This window comes from Barbatula barbatula, assembly GCF_947034865.1.
Source record: "Barbatula barbatula genome assembly, chromosome: 22".
NCBI lineage: Eukaryota > Metazoa > Chordata > Actinopteri > Cypriniformes > Nemacheilidae > Barbatula > Barbatula barbatula.
The window spans coordinates 17674842-17697281 of NC_136785.1; the positions used below are offsets into that span (position 1 = coordinate 17674842).

A 22440-nucleotide genomic window follows, 5' to 3' on the forward strand; every position below is an offset into this window, starting at 1 on the left:
CTTCCCTCGGGGCGGGGAGGCAGCTAGGGACTATGTCAATGCACCCTGGGTGGAGCATGCAGTCGCGGGTATCCGCAGATGGCGGCCACCTGGGGAGCTTGACCTAGACTCACCGTCCAGGGCATGTAAGGTCTCGACATCTCTGGTGTTGAGGCTGGCAGTGCCATGGGCCAAGCTGCCACCACTCTTACGCCATGGCCATCCTGCAGGCCAGGGCGCTAAAGAGAGCCCCACGGGGTAAGACCGACCCAAGTAGTGCCGCCGCCGACTGGCCCTCCGGGGACCACGGTGGCAGCGCAGGCTGGGTCGGACGATGTCCACATCAGTGGCCCGGAAAGACGCCTCTGACTCAATCTTGCGCAGGTGGGCGATGTCGAGAAAGGCCACTTTCCCGACTCCCCTCTCGCAAGGTCGGCTGATTGGTGGCGCTGTCAAGGACTGCTCCAGCAAACTTTTGACAGTGTAGAAACAGACCGGCCTGCTGTGACCCGGCGGCCGTCGAGGTCTCGCACGTGGTCTGCCCACAGCAGCCCCGGCCTTCTCCAGCGTCGACTCCGGTTCTGGTGCCCCCGCAGGTGGCCCCCTGGAGGAAGACGTCGAGAGAAGGACCACCTAGAGAGATTGAACCATCGGGCCCGACCCAGCATTGGTAGCTGGATGGTCGGACTGGGGCGGTCCCTGCCGCGTCCCAACACCTTCTGGGCCCCTTCGGGGGCCTAGTGCCCGCCTTCTCACAAGGAGAGGTCTCTCTCTGGGTCCCACTTGCAGCCGCTCTCACCCTCTGAAAGATGGTGTTCGGCAACTCGACGTTGCGTCGTGGCGGCACGCAATGGCGAGTATAAAGCAGCCCTCAGCACTCTCGCTTCGACGGTGCGTCGAGCTGCGCCATCGCCTGGCAGGTGATTTAGCGAAGCTGTTCCCCCCGGGTGGGACCAGCACTGCTAGTCATTGAACCAACCCCCACGGGTTGATGAAGCAGATCGTAGCCCCCCCTGTGAGGTCTCTGGGTGCTTGGTTAGCATTTAAAACCATCACGGTGGCTGGGAGTGTGGTCCGTCTCGGCATTCGATCCAGTTCGCCAGACCTCCGCCGGACTTCGGGCATCCTCTTACCTCAGCAGAGGCAGGGATGTTCTGTCAGACGCCAGGAGTGGTTCATGACAACTGACCGCATTCTCTCATGTCCAGTCCCCTCGGCACTGTCGAGGGGCTAGCATGTCAGTAACGAGTCAGCCAGGAAAAAGAGCAGCTCTCCCTGGCGCAGAGCTCCCCTTTTCCTGGTAGACAACTCAACACTGTCTCCATGACGGCGTGCTCGCTCTCGAGCACGCACAGTCAGTGCTGAGCTGCTTGAACTTTCAGGCAGCAGCCAGCGGTCCCCTGAAATCAGTTTCAGAGGCTCCTGTGCATGGTGTCCTCGGGGGTGGCCTGTCCCCCTCGGGTTGACGCACATGGGACCGCGACAGCACTGACTACAGAGAAGAGTTCCCTGGAGAGCGTGGCGCACTGGCAGTAGGCGTATCGTCATTACGCCTGCTGCCGTCGCATCCTAACCCCGGGCAGGTCTTGAGGCCGGTCGTGGTAACGACAGACGCCTCCCTACGGGGTGCGGGTGCGGTGTGCAACGGGCACGCAGTGTCGGGTCGCTGGACGGGCCCCCGCCTGCGTTGGCATATCACTGCCCTCAAGTTGCTAGCTGTCCTGCTTGCACTGATGAGGCTCCGGCCTCTCGTGCAGACCCAGCATACTGGCCCGGACAGCACGACCGGCGTAGCGTACTAAACCTCAGGGTGGCATTCGCTCGCTGCAGTCATCGCAACTCGCCCAAACGCCTCCTCCCGTGGAGACAGGAGGTGGCAAAGCCCCTGCATGTCACACGCCCACCGGGTGTCCTGAACCAGACAGCCAAGGGCTCTCTCGTCAGTTGAAACCTCGTGGGAATTGACGACTCCACCCCTGCGGGCCGGCTTGGGTGTGGTTTTGGCGGGCACAGGTGGACCTGTTGCCTCCCTGAACACCACCCAGTACCGCTGGGCACTCCCTGGACGAGGCCCCCCCCCCCTCGACACAGAGGCCCTAGCGCGCAGCTGGCCGCCGGACAAGCGGAAGTACGCTTCCCCCCAGTGAGCTTCATTGCTCCCCCTGGCCAAATCCCCTGGCGAAGGGCCTACTCGCAGGGGATGGGCACGTTGTGGCATTCGAGCCGGATCTTTGGGTCTGGCTCCTGGATGGGACGAGGAGTTCCTGGATGATCTACCCCCCACAGTGGTGGAGACTATCACTCAGGCAAGGGCCATGCCCACAAGGCTGGATGCCTTTAAGTGGCGCCCCTTCTCGTCCTGGTGCTGTTCTCGAAGAGAAGACCCCCGGAATTGCTCGCTCAGGAACGTGCTGTCCTATTGCAGAAGAGGCTGGGGAGTAATCTCCCCTTCCACATTGGAGCGTGGGTACCCGCTGTCGTGGTTATCACGTACCAGTTGCTGGTGAGCCTCTGGGGCGGCATGACCTGATTATTAGGTTCCTCTAGGGCGCGAGGGGCTAAGGCCTCGTCCGCGCCCCGTACCCTCGTGGGACCTTAAGGTGGACCTTTGGGTCCCCTTTTTTCGGGCCCTGCGGAGAGCCCCCTTCCTCGTTCTGCGAGGGGGGTTGGCTCTCCTGCTGGGGCTCGAGTCCGTCCAGAGGGTGAGGCACCTGCAAGCATTCCGTGTCCACCGATTGCCAAAATTCAACCTGCCAAAATTGAACGGTGACTCTCACGTGATCCTGAGACCCCGGCCGACTTACGTGCCCAAAGTTCCGTCGCCCCCCTTTGGGAACTAGGTGTTGAACTTGCAGGCGCTCCCACACCGGAGAAAGACCCAACCTGTACGTGGGGTGTCCAGTAAGCGCATTGCGCCTCTACTCGAACCACACGGAGGGCTTCAAGGCCCTGAGCAGCTCTTGTCTGTTATGGAGGTCAGCAACGGGAGTGCTGTCTCCGAGGAGAGTTGTCGCGCTGGATCGCACACGCCGTCACTACGGCGTGCCGATCCTAGCCCGTGCCCATTTGAGTGACGGTACACTCCGCTCGGGGTGTGGCCTCCTCGTGGGCATCGGCTCAGTGCGCCTCTCTGGCAGACATCTGTAGAGTTGCGGGTTGGGCTATGCTATACCTCGCAGAGGCTTGCAACCTCCGTGGGGAGTCGGCAGCTCGAGTCTTGCCAACAGGTGAGACCAGCAGTCGTAGGGCGTACGCCTGCGCATAGCGCCATTCGCCTTCTTAGGTGGATCAGTGCGCTATGGGCTGGGAGGCCTTCTTTTCCCAAGGGTGAAGAATAGGCAGTCCGTCCATCCATCAATAAGCACTCAGGGCGGCGGGCTGGGCGGAGCAGCCTTGCCGCCTATGGCCGGGTATCAAGCTGAGTTATTACATATAGCTCTAACTGGACCTAGTGCCCCACACGTAGTAACCCCCCACTAGGGTGGTTCCGTCTGAGATGTCGTCATGAGGTGGTTCCCCGCGTGGCAACCCATGACCTCCCCCAGGTGGACATCCACCTTGCGGCATTCCGCACATACCTCCCATGAGTTCTCCCCTATTTGGTGAGACCATGTTGGTGTCTCCACTGTATTCCCCCCTATGGTGGGAAGTGGTCTCCGTAGCGCACGTCCACATTGAGGGAACAGCGCTTACCCAGTAGCCCTCCGGTACCGGACGGCTTCTCGTTTAGAGAACAAGGCCTCCGTCTGTGGTGGCCGAGGGCAGGGGCTACTCATCTTTGCCAAAAGCTCTGGGAGCCCCTTCCTGCCCACTGGAAGGTTACAAATTTCGCGATAGCACTCACGTGTGGCTCGCCCAGGCCGGTCAACGTCGCTTCGCTAGAGATTGTGACGCGGCTTAGTGCTGTGGCATTTTCAATAGGAACCCCATCTGTCGGTTCGACACAACGTCGAGAGACCGACAGAAAGGGAACGTCTCGGTTACCCTCATGCCACAACATTAGCCGTCCGCTGCAGCGATCGTGAGATGCTCTCAGGCTCCTCAGCACAAAAGGTGAATGAATGAGCACGCCGGCTCCCCTTTTATACCCGGATATCCGGGGGTGGAGCCCGGCATGCAAATTTCATTCGCCAATTTCATTGGCCTTTTCAAAATAGTCAGAAGATGATAGGTTCTCAGGGGCGAACCCCATCTCAAAATATTTTGCAAGCAGAATACGGTACATTCTAAAGCATGCTCTTCAGAGGCACAATATAAGTTTTAGTATGTGTTATACTCGCTGCTTTTAGCTATTGAGACATCCACTGTGATGTATCAGTGGTTTATAATGAAACCTTAAAGGGAGAAAAGGAAGAAGCTGAAGCTAAAGTCCTTATTGCTGTATATGTACCAGAACTACTATTAATACAAAATATACAGATATTTATATCCCTACTGCTTGCCCTCTTTTTATGCTAGTCCCAGTGGCTATGGGAACTACAGTTCCTGTAAGACATGGAAGCAAGGTGATTCAAGCACAGCTAGAAAGTAGGACACAGATTTTCACTCATCAATCCTGGAGTACTGTCTTACATATTTTGCACCACTTCACTCATACTTCCTTACTGTCCATTTTTCATGCTTTCTGTCTGTTTTCAAGGGGAAACAAGACTGTATTTACATTATATACTGAGCATAAAAAACATTTAAGATGTGCATTGTAGTCATAGCGTATACGTAAGTAACAACTGGTTATTTCAAAAGTGGTTATTTCAAAGATGTACATCTAAAGGAAAAAGAACAGTGTCTGATAGTTCTGCTCTCTTTGTACACAGGATCACGACCACAGCAGCCTGCATGATGGACCTGCGCAGATACCCACTAGACGAGCAAAACTGCACGCTGGAAATCGAAAGCTGTGAGTTTCAAAGGAGACTAATCTTTTCTCAAATATGCATACAGAAATAACTTCTTTGCATGAAAAAAATCATTCAGCTTACACAGCAACAACTTTACACAGAAATATCTGGTTTATTTAACACAGAAATTAAAAGACATAAATTATATATACTGTATATACACACACTGTATATATAATCTCATCTAGTATCTATTATATATATATATATATATATATATATATATATATATATATATATGTAATAATTTCAACCTTGATCATTTTGATATCCAATCATAACCATTTTATATTGATTTCTAGGCTATTTGTTTAGCGGGAAGAGGTTTACAGACATTTCTGAGCACGTGTGCTGAGAGCTCCGTCAGTTATGCACCATTACTTTAATTGGGATGACCTTCATCTCACTAAAGCCAGAGATAAAGAGAATATGGCAGCCTACATGTCACAAAGGCCATGAGTAAAAAAGGCTTAATCAGGTCTAAATTGCAACTCTGTACAGTATATGTGGTGTACGCTGGGGAAGCTGTGGAGATCCTGCAGGAATCCTTTAGTGTCTGCTGTTTTCCATGGCCCATTGACTGCTGTCATTAAAGCGGTTGCAGCTCGATCAGAGCAGGAAGGCATATGCATACACTTGCTAATTATACCCTCCTGAACTCAAATGCGTTGGCTGTGCTGTTGTGCATAGCTAATGCCCTGTGCTAAAAAAGGTTTTCCCAGCACAAAGACAGAACTGCAATGTGACGTTAAGGCAAATCTGTGGCTAGTTGCAATTTGATCTAATGTTCAATTTCAAATATCCTGTGATCATTTCAGCGATTTTTTTTTCTTATTGCTTTTGCCTTTTTCTTTTAACAAGCTCTTCCTCTTCCAAGTTTCTCAAAAGTGGCAGATTCTTTAAAGGAATTCTTCTGAGAACAGTGTGGCGCACATGGAAAATATTTAACGTGAACTCTCAGTTAGTTGTAGGACATTCACAAAATTTACAGTAAAATCTAGACAATTTATTACGATTAATTGATTACGGTTTTCTTTGACTGTACACTATCAACATTGTGCACTGTGACAACTAGAACTATAAAAATAGATAAACAAATATTAGTTAAAAACCTTTTCTTTCACTGTTTTACTATTTTATATGATGTTTTTGTCAATTCTTCAAGGTACATTGTGTTGTATTTCGATATATGTTTAAGGTTGGTTATTTTGACGGAGTTGGGTACTTTAATTGCAATGTGTCATATACTATAAAACAAAATAATTAAAAAATTTAAGTCTGTCAGAAATGTTATTGTGACCACAGAAGCACAGCGTTTACAACACACACATTTTCCACTGTGCTCTAGTAGGATGTGTCGGGCACTATCAGCGGCAGTGCAGTTTGTTATGTTCTATGATTTATGTTCATGGACTGCAATACTGAACCAGTCTGTTAGGGGCTGTTAGACAGAATTGTATGTGTGGGAAAAAGGAGAAGAAGTGTGTGAAGTAAAGAGAAAGAAGTTGAAAACATCTATTGATCTGGTCTGTTTTATTTCTTTTGATTACGAGTCTCAACATTACAAATTTTGGCGACGAGGATGTCTGCATCCGTCCCTATGCCTGCATGTTTTCTTCCGACGGTAGGAGAGCCTGCTATACCGTTTTCTACATGGAAGAAAATTTTCCAAAACTACTTACTTGTCATCGGAGCGCGAGGTGACGCATGGCCTGATGCTAGACTTCGTGCAGTTCTTTTACATTGTCTCGGTACGGAAGGCCAGAGGCTTTTCTATACGCTGCCAAACGGCGGTACAACTTATGATGAGGCCATGGCGGCACTTGATGCTCATTTCACGCCAAGAGTGAATGTTGTCGCTGCACGGCATAAATTCAGACAACGCGCACAGCGCATTGATGAAACTGTTAGTCAGTTTATAGCGGAGTTACGTCATCTGGCAGTGGATTGTCAGTTCGGAGGAACGGAAGACGAAATGTTAAGAGACCAGCTGATTGAACGGGTTTTTCTGGCCGCGGTGAGAGACAGATTGTTACTTGAGCCTGAACTTACATTAGAACGCACTTCCGCCTTAGCGTTGCAAGTCGAATCGGCAGTACAAAATGCTACACTTCTTTCAACTACTGGTTCATCTCATGCCCAGGTTCAAGCCATCTCGAAGACAAAGGGCAGTTTCAAAAGAGGTAAACAAAAGTATGACAAAATGCCAGTACAAACTGGGAAGCCACAGAATTCAAATAAAAGATGCTGTTTTCGCTGTGGATCAAACGCTCACTTGGCCAACGCACGCACTTGTCCAGCTGCGTCTGCCACATGTCATCAGTGTGGAAAGAAAGGACATTTTGCAAAGGTATGTAAATCTGCTGCTGTCAGAGAAGTGGTGGTGCCTGAACTGACTGTACTGTGTGTAAATCAGTATCATGACAAAATTCGTTGCCAAGTACAGTTAGAAGCACCGCAAGGAAATAAAATACCACTGGATTTGATTGTTGATACAGGATCAAGTGTGTCCATCCTTCCAGAGACCCTGTTCATGAAACACTTTGCAAATTGTGAACTGAAGGAACCTCAAGTGAGGTTAGTTACATACTCACGTGAACAATTACCAACTTTAGGCTGTTTCACGGTTTCTGTGTCACATGACGGTGTTGCAACCACAGCAAATTTATATGTGGTTAAAACGGGTTCACCACTTTTGGGCATGGACTTAATTAAAGCCCTAAAATGTCACATTGTGGGGGATAGGATTGTTACATTATCGAGCCCCGTTGTTTCACCAGTGCTAGAAATATGTAATGCAGCAGCCAGCTCACCAGGATGTGTCAAAGGATTTGTGCACAAAGTACAGATTGATGAGTCTGTAAAACCAGTGCAGCACAAACTACGCAGACTACCACTGAGTGTACGGGAGGAGGTTTCCACGGAAATTAATCGGTTACTGGGTGATGGAGTAATTGAAAAGATTGATGCTTCGCCATGGGTGTCACCGATTGTCGTAACCAGAAAAAAGTCGGGAGAAATTCGGGTGTGTGTGGTTTTGAGAGAGCCTAATCGAGCGTTAATTACTGACTGCTACCCACTGCCTCATATGGAGGATCGTTTCACAGAGCTCAGAGGCGCTACAGTGTTCTCCCAAATTGATTTGCAAAGCGCATACCATGAACTCCCTCTCCATGAGGAGAGTCAAAATTTGACTGCATTCATCACACACGATGGGTTATTCAAATTCACAAAGGTTCCTTTCGGATTGGCTTCTGCGCCCTCTGCCTTTCAGAAAATGATGAAAACTGTACTTGAGGGTTTACCAGGAGTACAGAACTACTTGGATGATCTCATCGTGTATGGCCAAAACAAAGCCACCCATGACGCCAATCTACAGGCAGTGATGACTCGACTCACAGACATTGGTCTAAAACTGAATATGAAGAAAAGCAAATTCGGCCAGAGCAGAATTCGGTATCTAGGCCATGACATCTCAAAAGAGGGACTACATCCTAACCCTGACTCAGTTGAAGCCATTGCAAATGCACCTGCACCAACCGACCTACCTTCATTACGGTCCTTCTTAGGTCTTACGTCTTGGTTTAGCAAGTTCATCCCGAACTATGCAATGGTAGTAGATCCTCTGCGTGAGATACTCAGATCATCTCAGAATGGATTTACTTGGACGGAAGCAGCTGAGGTGAGTTTTCAAGGGCTAAAGCAGCTGTTAGTCCACAGCCCAGCCTTAGCTTTATTCGACCCCTTTTTGCCAACATTTGTGTCCACTGATGCTTCCGATTACGGCATTGGACGTGTCCTCTCTCAACGGCACCCAGATCAGACGGAGCGTCCAATAGCATTCGCTTCTCGTACATTGACGCCAGCCAAAAGAAAATACAGTACAGTTGAAAAGGAAGCATTAGCGTGTGTCTGGACAGTAGAACGTTGGAGGACTTACCTTTGGGGCAGGAAGTTTACACTTAAGACGGACCACCAAGCACTGACCACATTACTGGCCACCAGAGGAATGAACAGAGCAGGAATGAGGATAGCGCGCTGGTCAGCCAGACTTCTGTGTTTCAACTACAATCTCGAATACAGACCAGGTAAAACAAATTGTGTTGCTGATTGTTTGTCACGTTTACCGTTACCCGATTCAGATGCTGGTCAGGAAGAGGAATAAGGCCTTGTAGCAGAGATTTCAAAAGACATTTCAAAAGCCATTCCTATGAAGGATCTCCTGGAAGCATGCAAATCTTGTCCAGAGTTGTCCAAGCTGCGTGCCCAGTTCACACAAGGCTGGCCTAAATCACAGAAACAAATGGATCCAACGATCATGGCGTACTTTCAGATCAGGCATGAGTTAGCTGTGGAGGATAAGTACATCTTGAGAGGGCAGAGACTAGTTGTGCCAGTGGCATTGCGCTCTAAATTAATTCACTTAGCACACGAGGGGCACCAGGGAGTGGTACGAACTAAACAACGGCTAAGAGACTTGTACTGGTGGCCTCATATGGACTATGAAGTGCATTCGTCCATTGCTTCTTGTTCCGCCTGTCAGTCCTGTGACAAAACCGCCCGGACGTGTCCAGCTCCATTGCAGCCAGTGGACCTGCCAGATGGTCCATTTTAGAAAGTCGCAATAGATATTGTTGGACCTTTTGAGAGAGCCACACAGGACTGTCGGTTTGCTATTACGATGGTGGATTACTATAGTAAGTGGCCGGAGGTTGCATTTACCTCAAATGTTACGACCAACACTGTTACGAAGTTTCTAGCATCTGTGTTTGCGAGAGAAGGTAACCCACTCACCTTAGTCAGTGATAATGGTCCTCAATTTGTTTCTTCGGCATTCGCTGATTTTTTGACTGAAAGAGGAATAAAACACATTCGTTGCAGTGTTTACTGGCCCCAAGCGAATGGTGCTGTGAAGAGATGGAATCGTGTTTTAAAGAACTGCATCCAAGTAGCTGAAATGCAACAACTTCCATGGAAGTAAGCAGTCACAGATTTCCTCCTGAACTACAGAGCTACGCCGCACGCAACCACAGGCATGTCACCTTTTGAACTGTTAAGAGGGAGGAAGATGCGTACAAAGCTAAACACTCTACCAACCACAGCAGCTCAGGGTGAGAAAGCAGAAATGGACATACGGGACCGTGTACAGCGGATTCAGCAAAAGATGAAACTGTATACCGATATGAAACGTGGAGCAAAACCATCACCCTTCAAGTGTGGAGATCGGGTACGTGTAAGAAAACCTATGCATGTACCGAAGGCTGGAAGGAAATTCACTGTTCCAATGTTAGTGAATAAGAAGTTGGGACCGAGCACTTATGTCTTGAGTGATGGGAAGAAATGGAATGCGGCTCACCTGTCTCTGGTTCCAGAAACCACTCAAATGACATTAGAGAATGCTCAGGTTAATCCCGGAACAGAGAATGTTGTGTATGAGCCAGTTAAGAGCACACGGGCTAGACAGCCTCCAGTATGGTTAAAGGACTATGCTACAGAGTAAAGAGAAACTGAAAGGAAAAGTAAATGAAAGAACACTAGAGTTGTATTAGGGAAGAAACAGGAAATATATGGTGAATGTGTTTGTATGTTTATTCATATGTTGTTTAACTGATAGCTTAAGATACAGAAGTAAATTTATAGTTATTGAGAGAGTTCATAAGTGGATGGAAACTGGGTTGAATAATTCCACTTGTTAAGATTCTTTCCTAAAGAGGGGAATGTTATGTTCTATGATTTATGTTCATGGACTGCAATACTGAACCAGTCCGTTAGGGGCTGTTAGACAGAATTGTATGTGTGGGAAAAATTAGAAGAAGTGTGTGAAGTAAAGAGAAAGAAGTTGAAAACATCTATTGATCTGGTCTGTTTTATTTCTTTTGATTACGAGTCTCAACATTACACAGCTGTTTGTTATTGTAGGTCACATTACTGTAAGTAGATTACCATGATTATGCAAGCTCTTTTCTATGCAACTCGCATTCCATCAGTTTTTTTGTCACTGCCTTGTCAGATAGCTACTGGTAATGTCTTGTGAAAATGCCATGAACAGAAAAATAAATAGTGGATACAATACTTCATGACGAATAACCAGACTAAATGTATGATAAACAGCATGTCAGAGAACAACTGAAAAATCAATAGCAGTGAATTCAAAGTTGTTCCCTGTTTTGCAGTCAAATTGTTCCACGGTAAAATACTATATTTACATTTTGACTGTAAAATTGCTGAAGGCAATTTTAGGTACATTAACACTACATTATTCATTGTGGTCACATGCAGGGCTAGTTCTAGCGTGAGTAGATATCCGTGGCTTAGCAAAGAAACATCCATATATGTGTCAGAATATACAGTATAAATGGTATACACTTGTTCGAGCAAAAGACATGAAATGTGAATCGCCCCTACAGTTAGTGATTTGTACAAGGCATGATAATAAAAACATTTGGGGCTATACTGAAAACATTTGAGGCTTCAACCCCCTTAGCCCACCCCTAGCGCCGCCCCTGGTCATACGGCTAGAAACTCACAGTTTACTTAAAGTGGATGTGTAACAGTGTTTCATGCATTCTGACTTCTTTACAATGTTAAACATTCAGGCTTTTCATGCTAAAACGAGTTGGACTTATAAGGTAGTATTTCTGTGCTTGATACACTCCCCCAGCGTTTTTTTCGAACATAAAATTCTGTTTCGCAACAATTTTTCTTAGTCCCTTATTGGACTAGTCTTGCAGAAAAGAATGCGCCAACCCACAAGAGCGAGCTGAAAGAGCACGTCAAACATAGAGAGTGGGAGTTAGGACGTGCTCCTTCGTTCGCAAAGTTCAGCTGTGTTTGTTTGTTCACTGCATTTCGGCGAGGAATGTTATATAAACAGTGGATATAACGCTGGATTTGCAGATCGTTTGAAACTGATATATGGAGCTGGCCCAGCATTAACTGCATCCATGATAAATGCGTAAGTGAACGTGAGTCATATTTCTGTGTTTTATGGCCAATCGGTGCGTACTTGCATGAAGTACACCACATTAACTTATAGTTAATGAACAGTTATACAGGTATAATGCTATATTGTGTGCTTGTGCTATTGTCTGCTCAAATGTCTTGGGCACGTTTGTATTCTTACCAGAAAAGCTAGTTAACACAGTTACGTTTTGAGGAGTATCTGGACTGGACCATATTAGATCCTGGTAAAACTGGCTTCAATTCATTTGAAAACTGAGTTTTCGTTTTCAAAACGCTCTTTGTCCACACTGAAAGGTCTGAAAACGCTTACACCCATGTACTGCTCATGAGTAAAACTCAAGACACATCAGCATGTGTCATTTCTGTTAGGCGTTTATTTACTTCCTACATCATTATGTCACCACAATGTGGAGCAAAGACACAGTTTTTTAAATAGACGGACAATGAGGTAAGACCTAGTCTCGGTCCTGGACTCCAGCTGCCACAGCAGACACTGTTTTGACCCACCATACCTTTATGGTATACAACGACCATCGAAACATTAAATACTTTCATGATGCCAAAAGACACGGGAAGTTGGGCCCTCTTCTTCACCCAATTCCAGTCCAGAGGCCAAAAATACCAAAGTGGCTCCTCTCTAACAGCTCTACGTCTCTGATGATCTCCCAGAACACCATGAACCTAATCTCCCATCCACTCTGATTGTCAGTCCCATCCAGTGGTCTCTGGACGAGGAAATCTTGGCGGGCTGTGTCACTGCTGAAAGAATGCTCCTGGGGACCAGGAATTGCAGAGAACATCAGAAGGTATGTGAGAGGATGCCGGGAATGTGATATGTCCAAAACCCCTCAAAATCTGCCCGCAGGAATACTCCTTCCACTGCTTAACTAGCGCAAGGGTTCGAGCAGCTCCAGGGTGACAAGCTAGATTGGAGGATTGCCTCCACTGAAAGATGCTGGTTCGGACTGACCGGGGAACAAATAAAAGACCCTCATGGAAACTGGCCGGTGAAGTAATGCCACCCAGCGCCCCGCTGACCATAGACTCCAAGTGACCGCTGTGACCACTCAGTCAGGGGAAATGACGGACATCGGGTAGGTGGAGACGCTCTGGACCTTGAATTGCCGAGAGAGCACGTCTGGCTTACCGTTCTTACTCCCTGGACGAAAATCAAAACGGCCCAAAAAAAAAAACCTAGCGAGCCTGTCGAGAATTTAGTTAGTCGCATAACAGAGCGGATATATTATTAATTCTAATGGTCAGTCCAAACCAGAAAAGGAGTCTTGGCGCCCTCGAACCAGTAGCGTCATTCCTCCAACGCGAGCTTTACGGCCAACAACTCCTTATTACGGATGTCGTAATTCGGCTGCAAGGAAGTAAGTCGACAGGAGAAGAATGCACAGGGGTGCACCTGGTCATCTGGGGAGGCACGTTGGGAAAGGATTGCCCCCACCCCAGCCTCCGAAGCATATACCTCGACAATGAACTCACGAGAAGGGTCAGGGTTAACAAGAATGGGGGCAGAGAAAAAAAGGCATCACTAGATATTCAAAATTTCCTGTGGGAGTATTAAAGGCGGTTTTCCATTCATCCCCCTCTCTAATCTTGACTAGCTGATTAGGATTGCGCAGGTCTAACTTCATAAAGATGATCGCCCCCTACAACAGCTTGATAATTGACGACATCAAAGGCAAGGGGTGACAATGATGTCATTCAGCCCCCTATAATCAATGCAAGGACGGAGGGAACCATCCTTCTTCTCCACGAAAAAAACATGACAAGAGGTACCACAATCACAGACTTCTGTATTACAATTTAACTACTTTCATACAGAATTATCACGGACCAATTCATGTAGAAATATCTGGAAACAATTTAAACAAAAACATTACAACAAAGACAAAACCTTCTGGTGCATATTCTGGATCAGTCAAATGACTGGTTTAATCATCCTTCCACATCTTGTTTTAACAGTTAAAGATACACGCTGAGTAGAAAGTTGTAGTAAGCGGTCAGTGGCTGAAGTGTCAAAGTCTTCACCTGCATTAGCCTGATCAGTGTTTTGTCAAATCGGGAATCACATGTCAAGAGATCTGTTTGACTCAAAGGTCTGTCCCTTGAGACTTGTAAGATGTGGTGCAATCAAAGTAGTGGGCTGATCATCTACATTTAACTGATGAGATATTCAAAGGTCGACGTCTCCAGAGGCTGGGAGTTCTGATTCCCACACCACAATACTCTCACATGGTTCATTGACAGGCAAACTCAAATCTTCATTTTCGCTCACAGACAAACTTGTTTCACTCAAAGCAGTATCCTCATTCCAAATAGGTAGGAAGTTCACTGCCATTTTAAGATTTCTAAGAACAACTTTCTCAGCACCGTCACAGAGTTTCTGTTTCGAAATGTATGAACGTCACTGTTCATTCCTGTTTCAATCAGACGCTTAGCCATGGGTGGGCCCTGGTTTTCCTGGGCCCACACACCTACCTGTCAGGCCCATCCAGTCAGCTTTCTTGCAGGGTAGCCTAGACTTACGGTAGACTTGATATGGTCAACTGTATCCACTAATGTCCTGCGGATATATTGATGGTGTTTTGTGTTGGGTCTGTCAGATCCAAGCACGCTTTTGCATGTATGTGTGGTCATCATGCTAGTGCTGTTCCTATCTTTATGTTCTTAGTGCTGTTTCTATTGATATAACAACATATGCTCTGATTAAATGGTGGAGTTTTGTATATTAGATGCATTTTAGGCTCGGCCCACCTGATTTTCTCTGTGCCCACCTACATTGACACCTACATCATGATTCCTGGCTACGCCACTGGTTACAATGTAGATGTTCCCCTCCCATCTATCAGCGGTTAAACCTCTCAACAGTGCCATTTCCCATTGGATGGTATGGCGTTGAATGGGACTTTTGGACAGCCGCAATTTGAAGCATTTCAGAAATCAGGCTGCTTTCAAAAGCACACCCTGATCTGAACGGACTCTCTCCGGAAAGCAGTATGTGCAGAAAAAGTTGTCCCAGTATCTGCTTTTGCCGATTGGTTAGGGAAAAGGTTAAATGGTCTGTCACGACCAATAAATCCAAAGACCTATTACATGAGTCCTTGGCAGACCAAAAACCCACGTAAACCAGCTCAAAATGTCTATATACTCTCGAGCGGAGCTCTCGCCTCATGCACTGGTGACTTACTGACAACACATCTTCTGCAGAATCGGATATACTCTTTCACATACTTTTCCATCCCTTGCCAGTAACACCGACATCTGGTGAGGTAGATTATCCTGTGTTGACCCTGGTATCCAGCTTCATCATGCACTCCCTTAAGCACTTTATCTCGAAGGGTAGCAGGCACAATGAACTGAAAAGTCTTATGCTTTGTGATGGCGTCCTTGGAGACATGATACAATAAGCCCATCCTTATTGATGGCTTCTTCCAGTGTCTCAGAAAACGAAGCACACTAGATGATTTCTTGCTTCACTCTCTTCTATATAGCCTTCCTTTACGGTCCACAAAATAAAGCACTCAGATCAGGATAGGCTTGTTGGAACTCTGTAAGCTCCTGCCTTGACAGCACTGGATCTTTTAACAACAGATATGGAACTACTTAACTCAACTTTATTTATATTGCGCTTTTGAAAATTTTCATTGTTACAAAGCAGCTGTATATGAAACATTTTGACTATAAGCAAAACATTTATAGTTATACAAGCAAAAAAAGCTGAAAACACAGAAGACATACACACACACACGTTACTAATGTTACACATTATAAACACACACACGAACGAATAACTCCTGGTGCTCCAGACGGTGAGCTCTGCCATCTCACGAAAACGTTGTATAAAAAAACTTTGCATGCCATAGTTTACACAGGTCTTGCGGTAAATATACATTGATACTCCTTCATATTATGTGGTTTCCTTTGATAATTGATGATTTGTCTTTGCAGTGTTACGAGTGATTGTTTTGATGTCTTTATAGCCACTATAAATGGCTATTTTTCTGCAATAAACAAGTACATTTTGCCATGATATTCCTGAAAACATCCACGTCCGACATCCAACGGGTTTTCCCAGATCCATCACATATGGTTAAACATGATTGTCTTGTCACTTTCTGTTGTTACAGTTTTTTTTTCGATGGCTAAACGCCAGTGAGCACAACTGGAGCTACATGTGCAAAACTCTAACTACAGTCTGCACTACCAACAGTCACCTGAGCTAAACTGTTGCACAACCCTCACTGAGATAACACACACTGTCACTCACAACACACTGAGAGTAAAAACGATAGCATCAAACACCAATACAGAAAATACAAACTTTTCATCTTTACAGTTTCAACAATTTCAGTGACTTCATACAAAGTCATATTTCTCCTCTTCCTCCTGTTGGCGCCGGCCTTTGGGTCCTGTTGTAAAAATATATTTTACAGTCAAACTTACTGTAATATATATCTGTGTAAATATTCTATAATTGCAATACATAGACTTTTGTTGTGCTCACTGTGTGAAGATGTGGCGAGCAAAGTTACGACACGTACACAGAGATGCGAAATACAACCCCTGAGGGTACTTTTATTGAGAATGTCCGTGGGGAACAGAGGAAAAACGTGTTGTTCCTGGCCACGGCTGGTGTGCCGCTCTGATCTGCTCTGTTCCCATGGCGATGCTGATAGCACTAGGGGAGACTCGTCACACCCCCCCCTAAGCGTCGCCCCAGTCCGGCGGGATGTCCTGTGAGAAAACAGAGAGAGTAGTTGGGAGGGAGGGTTTTACCTGACCGTGCCGTCCAACCTGACTACATCCTAGAAAGGCCGTCTGCATTGCCATGGGAGGCCCCGGCCCGATGTGCTACGCGGAAGTGGTAGTCCTGGAGTGCTAGGAACCACCTTGTCACTCTGGCATTAGTGTTCTTCGCTTTGGCCATCCATTGAAGAGGGGCATGGTCAGTTATCAGCGTGAAATTCCTCCCTAGTAGGTAGTACCGCAACTCCAGGACTGCCCACTTTATGGCCAGGGCCTCCTTCTCTACCGTGGGCGTATTTACTTTCAGCCGGTGTGAGCTTTCGGCTAATGTAGACGACCGGATGTTCCACTCCTTCCTTACTTTGGGACAACACCGCTCCTAGCCCCGTGTCTGAGGCGTCAGTCTGGACGATGAAGGGGCAGCCGAAAGTCCGGGGCATGCAGTACCGGCGAGGACGACAAAGCCTTCTTCAGCCTTTGGAAGGCCTCTTCCGTCTCTGTGGTCCACTTTACTTTTTCCGGCTGCCCCTTTCTGGTCAGGTCGGTCAGGGGGCTGGCTAAGGAGGAGAAGTTGGGAATGAAGCACCTGTAGTATCCTGCCAACCCCAGAAAAGCCCGTACCTGGGACTTGTTGAGGGGTCAGGAAGCATCCCGGACGGCTTCCACCTTCTTTATCTGGGGCTGGATGAGTCAGCTCCCGACCCTGTATCCCAGGTATTGGGCTTCGGCCAGACCGAGGTGGCATTTCTTGGGGTTGGCGGTCAATCCGGCTTTCCTCAAGTCCATCTGCACCCTCCGCAGTCTGTCCAGGTGGTCTTCCCAGGTCCCCGAGTGGATAACCAGGTCATCGATATACGCGGCTGTGAATGGCTGATGGGGTCTTAGTAGCACGTCCATCATCCGTTGGAAGGTGGCTGGTGCCCCGTGCAGCCCGAATGGCAGCACCCGATACTGCCAATGTCCAGAGGGGGTGCTAAAGGCTGTCTTCTCGCGGGACTCTGGGGACAAGGGCACCTGCCAATAACCCTTTGTGAGGTCGAGCATGGAGATGAAGCAGGCTTTTCCCAGTCGATCTAGGAGTTCATCCAATCGGGGCATCGGCTATCCGTCGAAGCTGGAGACTTCGTTAAGCCGACGGAAGTCGTTACAGAAGCGGAGGGTGCCGTCTGGTTTCAGGACCATGACAATGGGGCTGGACCATGGGCTGTGGGATGGCTCTATCACTTCCAGGGCCCTCATCCTGTTGACCTCCTCCTCTATAGCCAGCCGAAGAGCCTCTGAGACCCGGTAGGGCCGCTGTCTTACCACCACCCCCGGTGGGGTTCGGACTTCATGATGTAGGAGCCGAGGCTGCCCGGGCTTCTCGGAGAAGATATCCGTGAACTGACTGTCCAGGGACTGTAGCTCGGTCTTCTGCACGGGGGACAGTTGCTCTCCCATCCATACGACCGGGGCCTCGGTAGTGGCTAACGCTGCCAACTGGGTTGGGGCGGGGATCCACTTCTTGAGGAGGTTGATATGATACAACTGTTCCTCCCGGCGGCGTCCCGGCTGACGGAGGCGATAGTTGACCGGCCCTCGCCTCTCGACGACGGTGTATGGTCCTTTCCAGGAGGCCAGGAACTTTGATTTTGTGGTCGGAGTCAGTAGTAGTACTCTGTCTCCTGGCTGGAACTCTCGAGGCTGGTCGGGCCGGTCATACAGTCTTTGTTGGGCACGCTGGGCCTCGACGAGATGTTCTTTTACCATCGGCATTACTCTGTCAATTCGGGTCCGCCATCAGCCAGGATATGAACGGAGTTCCCTGGTCAGTCAGGACTTCGGTGGGGATGCCTACGCGGCTGAAGAAAACAAATAGCTCCTTGGCTATTTGAGGTCAGAGAATAGATTAGGGTCTTGACACTCACCCTCCCGCTCGCTCTCTGTAGCCAACATGGCGCCAGCCACGCCCGGGTTCCAGGTGATGCGGGTTCCGTGGGCATTGGCTCATCCCAGGGCGTGCCATCTACGGGTCTGTTCACTGGCCTCGAGATGCTCTCCTGCGGTCGCCATCCGGTTTGTACCCTCCAGGGCGGGAGCCCCGCTCTCTCTCCTGCGTCCTGGGCAGCAGATGCCTCTGCCAGCTCGACGGCTACCACCAGTTCGCGGAGGGTCGTGGGACCCCGCATACTAACGGCCGTTCTGTAGCGGCGGGGAATGGCCCGGAGGAGTCGGTCGATCACAACCCGCTCTGCCACCTGGGGGGCTGACGGCTCCCCTGTCAACAGTCAAAGGTGTCCCAGGCCGGTTAGCTGAGCCGCCTGTGCTCTCACGGGGACCTGCTCATCATACGACCACTGCTGGAACTGTTGGGCTGCACTGACGGGGGACAGACCAATTCTGGCAAGGATCTCCTGCTTCAGAGTGTCCGTAATCCTCGCAGAGGGGGGCCTGGAGCGCAAAATAGGCTTGTTGAGCCTCGCCAGTCAGGAACGGCTCCAGGATCCTTGCCCACTCTGCTTTATCCCACGTTTCCCTTGTAGCGACGATCACGAACGTATGAAGGTAGGCTTCGATGTCGTCATGGGCCGTGAGCTTAGTCAGATACTGGTGGGCGGTGGCTCTGGTGTCTGGCAGCGGTATCCGGGCAGCCCAGGACTCTCGCAGTGCTCCTATGGCGCGCTCGGTATGTTCTTGTCGCTGTGCCATCTCTTCTGAAAAGAGCTGCTGGCGAGTCACTACCTCGGTCAGCCGTCGGATTATTTCCTCCATGCCGGTCCGTCTGCTTGCTGAGCGAGAGAGAGGTAAACAGAGTGTGCCGCTCTGATCTCCTCTGTTCCCATGGCGATGCTGATTGCACTAGGGGAGACTCGTCACAGAAGAGTTTTGCAAAAGTCACCTAAGTATTGAGAAATGTGTCCTAGCGTCTGTAAAAAACTGTAATATATATATATATATATATATATATATATATATTCTTATTTTCATCTGTGACGAAATATCAGTGCCATCTTCCATTAGAGCTTGTACATTGTCAGGATCTGTATCTATGCCTTCACTACTCACAATATGGCCCAGAAATTTAACAGAGGATTTCATGAAATTACAATTCTTCTAAGAAAGTGTCATGAACTGCTCCAAGACTTGAATGTGAGATCCAATTGCAGCTTTATTAGAGGGCAATCCAACGGCGTAATCCAGATAACAGGCAAGGGTCATAGACAGACAGGCAGTCCAAACAAAGAAACAAACAAAACAAAGAAACAAACAAAACAGGAAGGGACCAGAGGCAAAAGCGTAATCAGGGAACAAGGCAAGAAATCCAAAAACCAAAAGACAAGGAACCAGGGAAACGCTCAGAAATGCAGTATAAACTAAACAAGACTTCCCAGTGTGTGAATAATTGAACATGGTATATATAGAGAGTGAGACTAACAGGGTGATGAGACACAGATGAATGTAACAAGTTATGATGTGTCCGGGAAGTGAGTATGGGAAATGTAGTTTGTGAGTGAATGATAAGTTTGATGTGGAGTGCCCGTCGGTGGTTCTCAAGGGCACTCCAGCTGGTGACCGTTACATAGCCCCCCCTTTAAGCTCCTAAAACTGTCCAGGAGGGAGGTGGGGCGGAGGCGGAACCGGGTGGAGCAGGCTGAGCAGGCAACCAGGGCGGAGCAGGCTGTGCAGGCAACCAGGGCGGCGCAGGCGTGGAGACGGCCATCTTGGTATGAGGCTCTGACTGGGCGATGGTCATTTTGTCCCAGGGCTCAGATATGGTAGACGTGGCGTGAACAGTCTCTGGCTGGGCAGACGTGGCGTGAACAGTCTCTGGCTGGGCAGACGTGGCGTGAACAGTCTCTGGCTGGGCAGACGTGGCGTGAACATTCTCTGGCTGGGCAGTCGTGGCGTGAACAGTCTCTGGCGGGGCAGACGTGACGCGAACAGTCTCTGGCGGGGCAGACGTGACGGGAACAGTCTCTGGACGGTCAGCGGTGACGCGACCTGACTCTGGACGGTCAGCGGTGACGCGACCTGACTCTGGATGGTCAGCGGTGACGCGACCTGACTCTGGACGGTCAGCGTTGACGCGACCTGACTCTGGACGGTCAGCGGTGACGCGACTTGACTCTGGACGGTCAGCGGTGACGCGACTTGACTCTGGAAGGTCAACTGTTGTTGCCCTTTCATACAGTGGTTCTGGGCTGACGACCATCTCATGCAGTGGCGCTGGTCTGGAGGCCATCTCGTGCAGTGGCGCTGGGCTGGCGTCCATCTCATGCATTGGCTCTGCTGCCAACTGCGCTTGACACTGTTTGCCCCCCCCAAAAACGTTATTTGCGGTTTCAACCCTGTCCTCTGCCTCTCCCACAGTAAAGGGCGAGCCGCTTATCCGGAGGGCAAGGTCAATATATTGACCTAAAGTCCATTGAGGAGTGTTGTCAGGCATGAGGTATTCCAACATGTCCTCAAGCCCATAGCGGAACATGTCCTTTAATACCGTCTCCTTCTCATCCACCCCATAGCAGAGCTCACAAAACTCCTCAGCATACTCCTCTATCGGGCGGTTACCTTGGCTGAGGCGGAAGAGACGGATGACAGGGTCCATTGTAGGTGTTGCTGCTGGATCTCGGGTGGCGAAGTCTTCTTTTACGGGGAGCCAGAGACGTTCGGATCCAAATGCAAAGTTTATTAACAGAATGGTCAAACAGGCAGAGATCAACGACAGCGTAAGGTATGTAGGGGATATCCGAAATCATAAACAGTCACAAGCAGAGGTCGGGGCAGGCAGCAGAGAATCGTAGTCAATATCAAAGTCCAAAGTATTACACGGAAAGGATAAATACAGGAAACCGCTCGGAAATGTAGACTGGCTAAACAAGACTTCGCAGTGTGTGAATATTTGAACATGGTATATATAGAGAGTAAGACTAACATAGTGATGAGACACAGATGAATGTAATCAGTGATGATGAGTCCGGGAAGTGAGTATGGGAAATGTAGTTTGTGAGTGAATGATAAGTTTGATGTGGAGTGCCCTCTGGTGGTTCTAAAGGGCACTCCAGCTGTTGGCCATTACAGAAAGATGAGAGTCTGAAGCCTCTGGATAACAATCTCAAGAAGTTCCAGAGCAAGCTGTTCATCAGGAGAGAAAACGAGGATGTCGTCAAGATGGCACAGCACGCTCATGAAATATGCTCATCTTCCTCCTCATGACTGTCACAGGGCTATTGCATAGACCCTGAAGAAGACGATTACATTTGCCATGGCAGAAAGGCGTTGTATACACTGTGAATCTCTTGTTATACTTGTGTACTTCCATGTTATAATAGCCTGATGTCAAGTCAATTGTGGAAAAGAATGTGTTACCACCCAGCACCAGGTCTCACCATAATCAAATACATAAAGAAAAACTAAAAAACTAAAATATCTAAATGTTTACTTTTTCCCCCCTTGCACATTTTAACAGATGAGAGCATTCATACTGCATGCATCAGTGCTCACATAGCAGAAGCGGCACGCAAGCAGCATTTCAGCGCTGAGTCTATTTTTGCTGCGCTGCTCATTCTCAGTTAGCGATACAGTGCAATTCTTATGGATTGACAGGGAAAAGTAACACATTTATCTTTAAAGTATGAAAAATATGTTTTAGCAGTAGACATTACTTCCCGTTTGCCCAAATCACAACAGAATTTAATTATTATCTAGGGAATTATTATCTTAATGTTTTATGCTCATATTGCATGTGTAAAAGGGGAAAACTATCATGAACTGACCCAAGTCTCTAACCTTTAGAAAAAAATAAGACAAAACTATATAGGCATCATGTTATATTTTATATGTGTGAGAGAAAAGCGATCATATC

At 48.2% G+C, this 22440-nt stretch overlaps 1 protein-coding gene across 1 annotated transcript in view; it reads left to right on the top strand.

The window, feature by feature from the left end:
• Positions 1-22440, top strand: part of gabrb2b (gamma-aminobutyric acid type A receptor subunit beta2b) — a 107353-nt gene that overhangs the window by 58107 nt on the left and 26806 nt on the right. The window contains exon 5 of the mRNA XM_079485962.1: positions 4794-4876. Within this exon, the coding sequence (XP_079342088.1) occupies positions 4794-4876 (83 nt within the window). The remainder of the gene's footprint in view (positions 1-4793; positions 4877-22440) is intronic.